A 15,497-nucleotide genomic window follows, 5' to 3' on the forward strand; every position below is an offset into this window, starting at 1 on the left:
AGGACAAAAATCGGCTGTGTTACTAAAAGGTTAGTTCATTGTCTCATTTTGTTTCTGTATTGTGCGATTAGAACTAGGGTTTTTTTGCGTCTTTAATTTTTCTGCAAATTTACAGTGTAAATGACTGGGTAAATGCTTGATTATGTAAATGTCGATTTGGTTGTTGTGTATTTCATTGACTATGAAATTGAAGTATTTGTACTGTTTTCAGTTCGAAATATGTCTTATGAACTTATTACTTTGCGATTTTACCATGGTGGTAATTTAACGACTGGCAAAAAACCCTACGTTGGTGGACAAGTAACTGAATTTACACGTATGGACTTAGATAGGTTTTGTTACTTTGAATTGCTTGATTGTGTGAAAGAATTAGGGTATGACCCTGGTAAATGCATCATTTATGTTAAATTTGTCGATAGTGTGGTATTGGTAGAAATCAAATGTGATAGGGATACAACCCGAGTTGCTGCATGTTTGGGGGATGGGGATATTTTGGAGGCTTTTGTGTGTCACATGGTTGAAGAGCCCCTAGTGGTCCCACCCTTATTAGAATTGTAACCCATATGGAGGGGGAAAGTGATGTTTCTTTTGATAAAGTGACTGGTCAAGATATTGGGGGTAGTAGTGTTCCATCTTTTGATGCATTTGATGCTGATTTAGAGCCATTCAATGAACCTCCTTTTGAACCAACTCAAAATACTGCCCCTCTCCAACCTAACTCTCCAAGTTCTGTCCCTTGTACTCCTCCAACTGTTGACAATACTGAATCAAATCTTGCTTCTAATACTACTGTTGCTGCATCAAATCCTGCCCCTAATACTACTACTGAACCAAATCCTGCCCCTAGCACTACTGCTGCTGCATCAAATCCTGGCCCTACTACTACTAATGAATCTATTCCTGCCCCTCATACCACTGCTGAATCTTCACAAACTATGGCTGTCCCTGATTTTTCTGAAACTGGTAGTGATTTAGATTCATACCTAGATGGATTGTTTGATGAAGGAGAAGTACATAGTGAGAGTGATGTAGATGAGGAGCTAAGGGGTTTTAGGGAGGAAGAGAGAGCTGGAAAAGAAAAAGAAGGAAGAGGGGTGAAAGAGCTCCTGTTCTTGAACATGTTAAGTTAGGTTCAGGACCAAAAGGGCCAGATGTGGAGTATGATGAATCTGAAGGTGCTAATAGAGACACCATGGAAGGTAAGTTGGCTGGTGATGAGCCTTATTACCCCTCAGATGAAGCTGCTAGTTTTGAGACTGATCCAGATGACATATCTGATGATGATGAAGGAGTAGTTGAACAGAGAGTAAAAGCAAAAAAGAAGGAAGGTGACAAACAGAGTTGTGTTTGATAAAACCTCCAAGAAAATAGTGTGGGAAACAGGCATCCAATTTGAAAGTGTTAATGAATTTAGAACTGCAGTTACCAAGTATGCAGTCCATGAGCATGTTGCCATTGAAAAATGTATTAATGAACCTACAAGGGTAAGGGTTAGGTGAGCAGAGGGTTGTCCTTGGCTTTTATTTGCTAGTCTTGACTCTAGGACTAACAACTTTGTGGTGAAGACCTATAATCCAATTCACATGTGTGACCCTACCAATAGGAACAAGCTTTGCAATACCAAATTCTTATCTAGTCACTATAATGAGAGAATAAAGGAACAACCAAACATTAGGATTTTTGAGTTTCAGCAGCTCATTAAGAAGGAGTTGGATCTTTATGTTGGTAGAACTGTGTGTAGAAGAGCAAGAAACAAGGTTTTAGCTGAGTTGATGGGTGACCATGTTTTGGAGTTTGGGAGGATTTTAGATTATAGGGATGAGTTGTTAAGATCAAATCCAGGTAGTACATGTGTAGTTAGGCTTAGTGATGAGACATTTGAAGGTGGAAAAAAATGTTTAGAGGGTTCTACATATGTTTTGATGCAATGAAGAAGTCATACTTAGCTGGTTGTAGGAAGTGCATTGGTTTGGATGGTTGCTTTTTAAAGGGAATCTCAAAAGGTCAATTACTTGTTGCTGTTTGTAAAGATGGAAACAATCAGATGATGCCACTGGCCTGGGCAGTAGTTGAGGTTGAGAACAAGCACAATTGGACTTGGTTTATTAGAATTTTAAAGGAAGATCTTCAGCTGGGAGATGGGACAGACATTGCTGTTATAACAGATATGCAAAAGGTAAGATTTAAGTGTTGAATTCACTCCATTTCATAACTCTTTACCCTAATGTTCTTTTACTTTACTAACTGCCTGTTTTTTTATTCCTCACAGGGTCTTGAAAGTGCCATAAAAGAGCAGCTGCCCAATGTTAAACATAGAATGTGTGCTAGGCATGTTTTAGCCAATTGGTCCCAAAAATACAGAGGCCTTGAGAGGAAGAATTGCTTCTGGAGGTGTGCAAAGTCAACTTTTGAGTCTCAGCTGAATGAGAACTTAGATTACATGAAACTTTTGGGAGAAGAATGTCTTGATAAGTTGATGTACTACAACCCTGAAAGGTGGAGCAAGGTTTACATGAAATATACCACAAAGTGTGACATTATAGACAACAACATGGCTGAATGTTTCAACTCTTGGATACTGGCTGCAAGGCACAAGACTGTAATAACTATGCTTGAAGAAATAAGAGTCAAAATAATGAAGAGAGTAGCACAGATGAGGGAGTTTAGTGACAGTTGGATTCATGACTTTTCTCCAATGGCATTGAAAGTTCTGACAGAGCATACTGCAAGGTCTATGAAATGCAGTATTGAATGGAATTCTGATACAGGGTATGAGGTTCTTGAAGGTCATTTTAGACATGTTGTGGATCTGCCTAGAAAAACTTGTTCTTGTAGAGCATGGATGTTGAAAGGCATCCCATGTCCTCATGCAATTGCTGCTCTTCACCACAAGAGGTTGAACCCAATGGATTACATTTCTCAGTGGTATTCTACAGATACCTATATGAAGACATATAGCTACTTTATTCAACCAGTTCTGAACTTGAAGATGTGGCCACCATCCACAAATCCTACTGTTATACCACCTGAAGTAAGGAAGATGCCAGGCAGGCCTAAGACTGTTAGGAGGAAAGAGGCAAGTGAACCCAAAAAAACAGGAAAACTCTCCAAAAGGGGGGTTGAAATGACATGCAGTAAGTGTCATACCCCAGGTCATAATAAAAGGAAATGTCTTAGAGATCCTACAACTGCTGGCCCAAGTGCAAGTGCTTCTGCTGGCCCAAGTTTAGTTGCAAGTGCTGGCCCAAGTGCAACTGTAAGTGCTTCTGCTGGCCCAAGTTCAGGTTCTTGCCCAAGAAAGGCATCTGCTCCAACTGGTAGAGGAAGGGGTAGGCCAAAGGGATCAACTGAAAAGGTTAATAATTTCACATACTTCATGTACAGTTCAGTGCTGAACTAGTTGCTAATATTTTGGTATAATTTGTAGAGTGTTGCTAGTAAAAGGCCAAAGATGGTTGGAATGGGAGTGTTGCACACACAAAGTGGAGCAACTATCATCAATGTAAGATTGTTCTATGTTTAACAATTAAATAACATTTTCTGAAATTAAGTACCACTAACAAGTAGTTCTATTCATTTGAGCAGCCTGGATTGCCTAGTGAAAGGGTTCGAAACATCAAATCTAGTGCAGTTGTCACTGGTGAACTGCAGCACAAAGCAAGTGGTGGTGTGAAATGGCAAGGAAGACAAGCTATGACCTCCGGGCAGCTTCAACAAGGAAGGAACAAAAAGCAGAGTCAAACCAGGACTAAAGCTATACAAATGAGCCAAGGCAGCACCACTGCCTTGTGAATTTGACCATTCTAGCTTTACTGACTGTTTTTGGCAGCTGTGACTGCTTTGTGAATTTGTTTATGTAGTTTTTTAAATACTTTGTTTAGGCAGCTGTGACTGCATTTGGTTGGGGTTAACTATAGGCAAAATACATCAAATCTATATTTTGGGTACAGTTTAAGTTGTGATTTGATGTATTTTCCCTTAACTATATGTAGTGGTTTGGTAGATATGACTGCATTTAAGTTTGTTTTGGGCAGCTGTGACTGCACTTGAATTGGCAGCTGTGACTGCATTTAACGTTAGTTCTTGTCTATGTAAAGTCACTCTCTTTTGATCAATGGGTATGCAGCTGTGACTGCATTTAACGTTAGTTCTAAGCTGTTTTGTTTGATTTTATCGTTGGCAGTTTTGTTAGCCTTAATTGTTGGGTTGAATGGCACTGATTTTGTTCAGTTTTGGTCAAGTCTTGGTACACTTTTTGAAGTCATTGTAATCTATTTTCAGAATTCAAGATTTTGACCATTCCTTTGGCTTCTTTAAGTGAGGTGGTTGATGGTTAATGCTTCACCCAATTCTGCCTTCTTATTAAATCATACTTCTTCCACTAATTCTCATTGCAACCCCTCAAACCAAAAATGACTACCATCCTAACAACATTTGAGAAGAAGTTAACAAAATCATACGTTGACAAGGATGACTTCATATTTCCTTCCCATACTTTCCAATTCCTTCCAAACCATGACCGTGAAGCGGTTGTTCTTCACAATGCTCACGCCTACTATATGCAATATAAAGTGGTTGCATATAAGCGTCTTTGCCAAGGATGGAAGGCGTTTGTTGATGACAACGGATTGCAAAGAGGAAATGTTTTGGAATTTCAAGCTTGCGAGGTCAGCGGGCGCATATGCTTCTTCGTTAATAAGAAGGCACCGGAGATCGTAATTATAGAATAGGTCTCTTTATTTCTTTTCATGTTTTATGCCTTCGATTAATGAAAGTTCTTTCAATGTTAAATGAAATTTTGTCACTGTTTTATGCCTTATACTTACTAATTTTGCAAAGCAATTGCACAAGACTAAGAATTGCACAACAACAACATTACAACCAACATTGCCATTTCATTTCACAAAATGCCAACACTAACAAGTTGTTTACAACACTAACAAGTGCAACCCCGCTAACGACATGCCAAACTACAACAAGAGCTTAGGGCAACTTCAATGAAACACCTCTAAAAAAAAGTTTTGAAATAGAAAACTTACTACTACAATACAAATACACAATAACGAAATCAAAAGAACTTTCTCCCTTTTCTTGGACTTAGCCAACTTGCCCTTCCACTTCTTCTCTTTTTCCTTCATCTTCTTAATGTCTTCTCCAAAATTTTCTAGTTGAATTTCTATGTTGTTCATATCAATTTTGCTTTTCACGGAGTTTGTTGACGGAGAAGGCTTGTAATCATCTTTTCCAAAAGCCTCCAATGATGCTTCAAGTTCACCAATTCTTCCCACCAATTTAGGAATAACAAATTTGGATCTTGGATCAATGTCAGCATCCTTCCAAAGATAAAAATCACATGATCTAGCACCCTAAAATGTAATAAAATCAATAAAAAAAAAATCAGTCTTTCAACTCTTCAAAGTTCAATATTTGAAAGGCAAATTCACTTCTTCAAAGTTCAATTTTTGAAATAAATTTCACTTACACCATAATATGGACAACTCCAATATCTTCTACCAGGGTTCCTTGGAGTCCAAGAAGTCAACAATGGCAAAAGAAATCCATGTTTGCATCGCACATCCTTCAACTCATGATCATCCTCTTGCTTACAAAACTTACTTAAGCCTATTTTAGCCATTGTATAACAATCTTTAACAGAAAAGAGAACAAAAAAAAAAATCAACTTAACCAGTGCTCCATATGAAATGAAAGAGTACAGACAAATGCAACCAACTAAAAAAAAGGGTGAATCCGAGCGAAATACAGTAGAACAAGCTAAATAAAGTTGAATTTACTTACCTTTGATTCAAAAACAACTGGTCTTGAGCTCCGATTTGGGCGTGTTCTTCAGCAAATTTAGGGGAGTTGCTGGCCTTAGGGTTCTAAACAGGTATGGGTAAATATGTGTGGGTGAAAATTGGTTTGAACCGTGTTATTAATTAGGATTTATCAAGTTATTTTCCATTTTTTAAAAATTATAATGGCCCTTTTTACAGCTCCAACGCGCTAAAAAATGTGGACAAATACGCGCCTGAGTTTTGGTCTGTCGAGGGGTAATTTAATTCAATTTTAACAAGTTAAGGTGTGTAATAGGTCGCTCGTATAGTTTAGGTGTGATATCGACATTTCGGGTATAGTTTAGGGGTGTTTTGATGTATTTTGCCTAGAATATTACTCTACGAAAATACATAAAGGGATCAAGGATAGTAGAAGTTAAGAAGTAGATTTAACCCATTTAAAGAGGTGCGATGATGGGGCTATGGACTTCAGGAGACACGTTTTTCGGGCTGCTTAAAATAAACTAAATAAAGGGGAAATTAAGACAGAGAAAACAATAAAGGAAATGGTTGGTTGTAATAAAACAATTCAAATGGAAAATATTAAGAGGAAGAAAATGAGAAAATCAGTCGTAACAAATCATACGAAGCATCCTAACAAATAGGATTTGCCCAGTAACTCTTTGAAGGAGAGCATGGTTGAACATATCCTATTAATGGTCGAGAAAAGAACATGGCGTAGCATGTTTAATATCAGTAAGTACACCTTAAGAAAGGGCAAGTATTCTGCAGATGTGGATATAAAGCGGAAGGCAGATTTCAAAATCGACAACTTTGAAAAGCCAAAAGGATGCATTTTTCCTTACCAATTTGCAAAGAACAATTTATCCAACACTGAAAAGTCTCATGAAAATCTTAAAGTGATTGTGAATTTCAAATTGATAATATAAAAACATATGGGAGTCGAAGTGTAAGTAAACGAAAGAAGTAGTAGGAAATCTACATGGAAAAGATTGATGCACCAGAAGGTAAAACAAAGTGGTTGAGAATGGGAAAACAGCATACCTTGACGACCTGGAGCTAGGGATTTTGAGCGTCGTGAAGAAGAATTTCAAAGTCAGGAGAGATTTTAAATGCCTTGAAGAAGAATTTCAAATTTCTATGCAAAATTTGATAAAAAGGTTAAGCCATATTTCAAACTCGATTACCTAGAAAATCCAAAAGGACGCAGTTTTCCCTAACAATTGCAAAGAACAATGTATCCAACACCGGAAAGTCCCATGAAAATCTTAAAGTGCTTTTGAGATTCAATTTTTTCTTTTTCTTTTTCTTTTTTGGTCTAAACATATGACTAATTGTAAGTAAACTAAGAAGCCATAGGAAATTTACATGGTAATAACTGATGAAGCAGAAGTAACACAAAGTGGTTGAGAATGGGATCACGTTCGTCCAAAGTGGTCCAGAAGTAACACTAATTAGGCGGATCATGTTTTCATGAGTTAATTTTGCCATCCCTATTTGTGCTTATCTTTGAGTCATATATAACGTTGTGACAAGTTGGGATGATTTATACTTATGAAAGTAACTTATACGTATATACTGGGTAGATAATAACATAATAATGTAACAATAGTAGCTAATGTCAATTTCATTAGTTCCTCTGTTTTTAATTTCCGTAAGGGTATATAATACTCCTTGCATTGTGTTAACTTTTAGTGAAGTACATGAACATATATGTGACTTCTTCAAGAGGTTCCATCGAAATTTTGTGCTTCCTACTTCCTACTTCCTAATAGAAATACTAAGACTTATGGGTCCCTAAACATTTTTGTACAGGACATAATCAGAAGTCCAAACTGGATTACTTTAAAGGAAAGAATGTCGTTGCCATTGCAAAAAAAAAAAAAAAAAAAAAAAATTATCTGTCCTTACTCCCCTTACTTTTATGCTTTCAAACTATTTATCAAAACTGCCCCCAAATTTGTAATACCAACATACTATATAAATATACTGAGGTGGTATCATGTTCATTTATTCAAAAGACACATTTTTCTCATAAAAATCTCTATGATACCATCATCTTATATACATATATTGTGATGGTATCATGAAAGACTGCTTCAGTCTTCAATGAGACACTCCTAAGTCCTCCGTAGTACCATCGTGGCATAGAAACATATTGAGATGGTATCATGTAGGACTGCTTCAGTCCTTCTCAAAGTCCTCCATGATACCATCATGATATTATATAAATATACTGCGATGGAATCATGGAGGAAAGGTTTTGGGCTAAGGGTACTCGGGTAAATATTTTCGATTGGTTGGGTAAGAAGCGAAATTAGTTTAGAGGGGGCATGAGGTAGGTAAATATTTTGACATTTTAGAGGTATCACCACTAAAAAACAGTGAATTTCGACAAAATTTTCGACCTCGCACGGTCGAGAAAGGCCAATTTTAGACCAAAATTTCGACCTCAAGGCACGATCGCTAACAGCTAGGTCGAAATTTTTTTCGATCTCACGCGGTCGCAACAAGTTTTCTACCTAAATTATGTAAATAAAGTTTTCAACCACGTGAGGTCGAAAACGTCATTTTTTATTTAATTATTAATAAAAAAAATTGAAAATATTGTTTTTATATAAATATTATTTAAAGTTTTCGGCCTCTTGTGGTCGAAATATGAAAGAATATATATATATTCAGAATTTCGACCGCATGAGGTTGAAATTTAGCAATATGGTTGCCAGATTTCTACCTCATGAGGTCGAAATTCAAAATGTTGCCCAGTTTTTCTACCTCATGCGGTCAAAATGTGGAAACATTATTGCTAAATTTCGACCTCACGCGGTCGAAATTCTAATTTCTTGGTACAATTTAGTCCTCATGAGGTCAAAAATTATCAAAATCTGGGTTGAGAGGTCGAAAATCTGGAAAAAGATTTCCAGCATTCAGTTGCTTTTACAGGAACCCACCTGCCAATCTCATTTATCAACCAAACCAACAATGCAATTCATCAACACATCCAATTCATCAAAGTACTTCTACAATCATAAACTACAACATTCTACAATCAAATTCAAACTCAAATTTCAATTTAAAGTAATTCTAATTCAACTAACAACTACATTCAAACACTTAAACATCATAAACTTAAACATCATAAACTACATTCTACAATCAAATTCACTTCAAAGCACTTCTAATTCGAATCAAAACTACATTCAAACCCTTAAACATCATATACACATCTAAGAAAACATAGCAAAATTAAAATCCAAAAGTATACAATTCAAAAAAGTCAACGTTGGGTGTTAGAGACGTGATCTGAATCCTCCTCACTATCCTCATCGACAAGACCATGATCTATGTTGGCCTGTGACCTACGTCGTCTACATTGGGAAGGTCGGGAGGTGGGTGGTCTGTGACCTACGAGTATCCCCGAAAAAACGCCCCCGAATTGAGTAAGCTGTCTATTTAGGCCTGCATACCCAACATCCTTGCCTCCGAGGCATTAAGTGTGCTTGTTAATTGAGCAACTTGCTGCCTAATTTCTTGGTACTCCTTAGGATCCATTGCCCCCTCAGAAGTAGCACTTATGCCTTGAAGGAACAACGAGAACTGACAACAGGCTCGATTACGTATCCCATAAACTGCCTCATACCTTGTCGGGGGAGCAACTTTCTCCATCCACTGGTGCTCAATTATCTCTTGGGTCATCGGAGCGCCGGTTGGCTGACTGGCACAATATTTCCCGAAGTGTTGTTGAAACTCGATCTGAAGTTGAAGGATACAATGTTAGTAGCTAAATTTAGTTTTTTTTTTTTTTAAAAAAGTAATTATTGTTAGTTAGTTACTTACATTGGTTCGCTGAGCCCTTGGCTCAATCCATTGTACCATCGGTGTTCTTCGTCTTCCTCATGTGAGTAATCTTGAAGACTTCATCTTAAGGTACTACCTCACCCCTCATCTGCAAACAAATCAAAATCAACAACTAAAAAAGCAAATAATTGTACGAGAGCAAAAAATATTAAATATCAAATATTAAGCAATTCTCACCTTAGCTAAGTATGCATTGATTACGAGAGCAAAAAATATCAAATATCAATTGTTTGATATTGATTGACCTCCTCCGGACACCAATTTATCCGCTTCCTCCGAGAAACCATCTTTCCTCGCCATCAGTTCCCAAGCCCTTAACGGTGGTTCTCACCCCACTACTCTTCATTTTACATGTAATATTAAGGGCTTGTCGGCTCAGATTCTAATTGATGGGGGCAGCTCCGATAATTTTATACACCCTCGTGTTGCTAAGGCTCTCAAACTCACAGTAGAGTCTTCACCCAAATTCTCTGTTGTTGTGGGTAATGGATATAAACGACAGAGGAACTCTAGAATGGGGCATGAAAGAACTTGCATCTTATTTTTCTTAGTTAAAGTTTTAGCACTCTGGAGTCTCCCTTTTCTGTTTTCTCTTTTTTTATCTATCATTTCCTATGTTTTCCCTAAGTTGAGAATTGCTATATTGTAATTTCTCCCTTATCAGTTGAATATAATCCTAAATCATTACACTTAATGCGCACAGAACCCCAATAGAGAACGAATCAGTTACTTCCCGCATCCTTTCATTATTACAGACTCAAGACTATACCAAACAGCCATACCAGAAATGATTTCTAGCATTTTTGAACAAATATATTATTTTGGTTATGACAGTATTCACAAGTTCAGGTAAATATTGACTATCATCCTTTATCTTGACCAACATAGGCAATTTGACAAAGCTATGGGTTAAACATAAGTCATGAATAAAGAACAACTACTTGTCTGAATCCATTGATCATTTTTAACCCTTTTACTAATAGGAATCCCTAAAGATATCCTATCTTCTAAGTGATTCGAGCAAGACTGTATTTTTCCCTTAAGAGTTTGCATAATGCCAGCATTAGAGCTGTTTTCCTGCAAATTTAGTCCGTCAAAATCTCAACACGTTCAACCAAAATTTACAAGCTAATTACAAAAGAAAGAAACAAAGTGCGGAAGAAAAGGAATAGCAAAGACGAATATACAAACAAATTCAATTCACTCTAGTACATTATGAACCTTGAACTGAAAAGGAAAATGCACGTGCACACGAACAGACACACACACGGAGAGAGATATGTGTGCAGTGGCACATTTGGATTATAAAGATTCAACTTTTTATCTATAAAAATGATCCATTTTACTTGGGTTAATGCAGCTGAAAGAAAATCCAACTTATAACAGATACCAAAAGCTACCCAATGTCCTCCTCACCCTTCCGCACTCAAAGATCGCATTTTCCTTCTCACTCTTTTCACCCTGTTCACCAGTTACTGCTCACCCCTTCCCATAGGATGGTTCCAGTTTTCCTACATTAAAGCTCAAATGATAAATAGAGCATAGAGAGGTAAACAAATAGAACAAGACCAGCAAAATACTTTGAGAATATATATTGAAGGACACATCCCAAATAAGCACACATAAATAATGATTCAGAAGGACAAAAGGAATAAATAGTATTCCATCCCACTCTGCATTTTCTGAGTACATCAGAAATGAAATTATTACCATATGCTTTGAAGGGGAACTAGGGAAGTCAGCGCACCAGTGTTAAAACATTTTGATGATATAGCTCTTATTCTAGATTAAGCCAAAACAATATGCATTCTTTTAAGTATATTTCGTCTTGAATGAGAACAACATCAAAATTTTCAAAAAGAAGAGGCTCAATGTAGGGATAGATATCGAACAGGGTCACAACTGCAAGAATGAATCAACCAAAAAGGAGATTTCTTTTACGAAAATGTTACCTACTACAGCTCAAACTCAAGATTGATCGACTAGATTTCTATCCCAAAATTACATCCAACATAATTTATTCAAAATCAACTCCTCCAAAAGAAAAAGAACAAGTAGAGGAAAAAAAAAAAAGCAAAACAGCAGAAAGTGTTAGCAGACAAATCTACAAAGAGAGCACAGACCGAACAAACAAATAAAAGAGGCAGCCCAACAAAACGTTTTAAGTGTGGGCATAATACCCAAACAGGCCCTCAAACTTGGCCTCGACTGGCAAGTATGCCTTCCAACTTTGGGTGTGCACAAGTAGGCACCTCAACTTGTTTCCACTTTGTCAGCTGAACACTCTAATTTACAAAACGATCATCTAGACACCTCAAAAATTTATGTGTCACGTCAGCATTTGTGTTTGCGTGTTCAACTATATACAAGTTGAGGCGCCTACTTATGCACACTCAAAGTTAGAGGACATACTTATCAGCTGAGGCCAAGTTTGATGACCCGTTTATGTATTATGCCTTTAAGTGTGTATATAGATAATTACTTCATGAAGCTCATGTAAAATCTGGAAGGGGGCCTCATATATCTATATCTATATCTATATCTATCTATATCTATATTATATTAAAAACATGAACTCTCTAACTTAAAAGTTAAATTACAGAAATACCCCTAATTACTTTTATTAGTTAATAAATATCCTTACTGTTAACTTTTTAGAAAAACATGTAACTGTCGCAAATTTCACGAAGAGGTGCCCACCCGATTAGAAAACAAAAACGTTGCCCACCCACTTTGAAAAGTTTCTTTTTTATAACTTGCTATGCGAGGAGTTACTATTATTTTGTTTGAGTTTTCTCTACAAATTAAATTGCTCAATGACACTATCTCCTCATTTCTCCATTGTTTTTGTTAATCCTTAGGTTTGGCTTTTTCCCTTTCCTTCAACAAACTGTTTTTTTCTCCTCAATCGTCTTTTTCCCTCTCGCACTTGATGCCTAGATTTTCGGCATTTCTTCTATTTCCGCCTCCTTGCTAAATTCTTGGAGATATCTCTCTCTTGCGAAATCGACTTGTACGTTCACTTTTGTTTACATAGCAGAAACCCTTCATATATATGTAGAAACTTCTCATATTCCCTCTCGACTTTATTTCTCAATTAATTTTATGATATGAGTATCTTAATATTAATGCAAAATCGCTATAAATTGGAGATGATTTAAGAATAATTGAGTTTGATTTTTTCTGGGCACAAATTTCTCTATTTCTCCATTATCTTTAGTATTTTTGCCCAAGTAGTCATTTATAAGATATAAATTTGCTCTAAATTATATGTTTTGCATTGTTCAATTCAAGACATATTACATTTTGTTTAGTTACGAATCTGTATAAAATTTATAGTGTGTATTTGAATATAATTGGTTATCAATTAACTTGACTAGTACTCCAATTGTTAAGCTCCGGCTACTTGAATTTCTTTGTGTTATTCTTTTTTCCACCTTGTGGTAATGTTTGTTTATTTTTCCTTTCTTTGTTTCTTCCGTATTAAGAATAAATTTATCACATTTATCCAAATTATCTTACATTAATTTTAGATAGGAGAGCAGACGCGGATATTTCCAAGATAGCTCCTATTCATTTGGCGGCTATTCACTCCACAAGGATGGTTTATAAATGTAAGCTTCGAACACCATTTTCTTGAAAGTAATATCACATGCATTTTAATTACTTTAATCGAATTTGATCGCGCTATAACCCCAAAAAATATAAAATAGACCATTATTTTATGTTAAGCTCATGACTCATCATCTTCTGATATTAGAGTAAGAGGATGCTTTGACATCATTTTATTAGACTTTCTGGCTTTTGATATTGAAACAATATTAAATTAAAATAAACAGATACTTTCTAAAAAATCTGGGATCTTTATAATTCCATTGCTAAAATCTCAAGGTCATGTTGATTTACATTATCCTCCTACTCCACTTTGAACGATTTTGTATCGGTGGAAGAGGCGGAAAAAATTTAAGTGATGATACTATCTTTGGTAATTCTTTATATGAATTTCTGAATTATGTTCCTACATGATTACTTATTACATATCATTAATTCAATCTCATATTTTCTGGAATATGTTACTAACAATGAAATCACTTATTGGAGAAAGAAAGAGGAGGAGAACACACATGTAATAGTACCAAATGCAAGGTAAGTTAAATTTACACAAATTTGCATGACTAATAATCATTAGATGTATTACATAATTAAGTTAATGTAATATATATTATTTATAATTTTAAAATAGAGGTATTATTATACATTTGTTATTTTATGGAGAAATTTTGCTGAAAACAAAGGTGAAATTCTTGAAAAATAGAAAGAGGACAGACTAATGTTTGAATGATGTAGTGTAAGAGCCTAAATTTACAAAGGTATTACACCAACAAACTTATGTACTTATATGTCATTTTTTATGAATTGAAATTATGCTAAAGTTTTTTATTTCTTCTCTAAATAATGAGTTTTGTAATATTCACCAGTCATGTCAATAGTGTGCCGTGGTAGTGTAAGTGTCTCAATTTATAAAGGTATTATGCCAACAAACTTACGTACTTAATATGTCATATTTTATGAATTGAAATTAAAATATATTTCTTTATTTCTTGTCTAACTAATGAATTTTTTAAGATTCACCATTAATGTCAACAGTATGATAATCAACCTAACAATTCAAAAAGCAACAAATTTATCTCGAAATATCCGCTCACATGGTTGATTTTACGTTACACTTTCAAGAGGAATATCAATGTCAATAACAAGAATCCTGATCATAACAGAGCAATCGAAACAAATGAAAAGAACATACACCAGAAATATCATCTATAAAGAAGCAGTATGTGAGAAATGCTTCATCATATATTTATACCTCATGAAATCAAAATATGTTAAAAAAAAAAAAACGCATGTATCTGATTAAACATGGATTGTTATCCGTATAGGTACTCCAGACAATATCTAATCATCTTTACCTCGACAAACAAGTCACTCTACATGATTCACATTAACCATTTATATAAACTTATACATTATCCATGAATGTATGACTCGGCATACACGTGCAACGCTCGAGAAACTAGTAGTTAAGACAAATGTAAACTCATTCATAACGTCTCAATTAACAGTTGGACGTAGCATTGAAATTGGTCAAACCTGTATTCAATTTTAATTTCAATTTACACTTAGTAAAATTTTAACAAAATAGCTACAAATGCATTCTTTAAACACAAATGCTATCTTTAAACCAAATTAATTGGAATTTCAATTTTGAATACTACAACAACAACATTCAATTTCATTATTTCATTTAATTTCAATTCAAACCCTAAAATGAAGTTAACATTATAAACCCTAAAACAAACATTGAACAATCAATAAAGTTAACAAATCTACTAATTAAACTACAACTATACAAAGTAACGCAACTAATGATGAGAAAATGAGATTGAAAACCCAAAAAAAAAAAGATTAACCTAGCTCATTGTTCAGTCGGCGGCGACTGGTGGCTGCTCCGGTGGTTTAACTGGTCGGCGTCGCCTACTTGAAGAACGCCGGTGGTAGTGGGTGGCCGGTGATACGGTGGTGGGGTGGTGGGAATTTTGAGGGAGATGAGTCTAGAGAGGGTAAATTTTGAGGGAGATGAGTCTAGAAAGTTTTGGGGGGAGCTAGATGAAATATTTTTTATCGGGTGTGGGCTTAATTTTTTACTGAACCTTTTCGACTGCATGTGGTCGAAATAATTAAGTCAGATTTGACCAAATTTGACTTAATTATTTCGACCTCAAATGGTAGAAATTTGATTTGATTTTTATTTTTAATTAATTGTTTTATATTTACATAATTTATTTT

General features: G+C 35.5%; 1 protein-coding gene and 1 long non-coding RNA gene across 2 annotated transcripts; one reads left to right on the top strand and one right to left on the bottom strand.

The window, feature by feature from the left end:
- The first annotated feature begins 563 nt into the window (after positions 1 to 563).
- LOC132630513 (uncharacterized) lies at positions 564 to 1,130 on the top strand. Its single transcript, XM_060346082.1, has one exon. It carries the CDS (start codon positions 564 to 566, stop codon positions 1,128 to 1,130), a length of 567 nt encoding a protein of 188 aa, XP_060202065.1.
- A 7,912-nt stretch (positions 1,131 to 9,042) lies between these two features.
- On the bottom strand, positions 9,043 to 15,273 carry LOC132633809 (uncharacterized). The gene is made up of 4 exons (XR_009579836.1): positions 15,122 to 15,273; positions 9,831 to 11,164; positions 9,633 to 9,741; positions 9,043 to 9,548 (listed from the first exon to the last, which is right to left on the bottom strand). It is a non-coding gene; the product is annotated as an uncharacterized LOC132633809 (long non-coding RNA).
- Positions 15,274 to 15,497: the final 224 nt, after the last annotated feature.

Source organism: Lycium barbarum, chromosome 3, assembly GCF_019175385.1.
Source record: "Lycium barbarum isolate Lr01 chromosome 3, ASM1917538v2, whole genome shotgun sequence".
Lineage (NCBI taxonomy): Eukaryota > Viridiplantae > Streptophyta > Magnoliopsida > Solanales > Solanaceae > Lycium > Lycium barbarum.

Excerpts from the sequence above, each read along its gene's own strand:
- LOC132630513 (XM_060346082.1), top strand. The coding sequence starts at position 564 with ATGGAGGGGGAAAGTGATGTTTCTTTTGATAAAGTGACTGGTCAAGAT.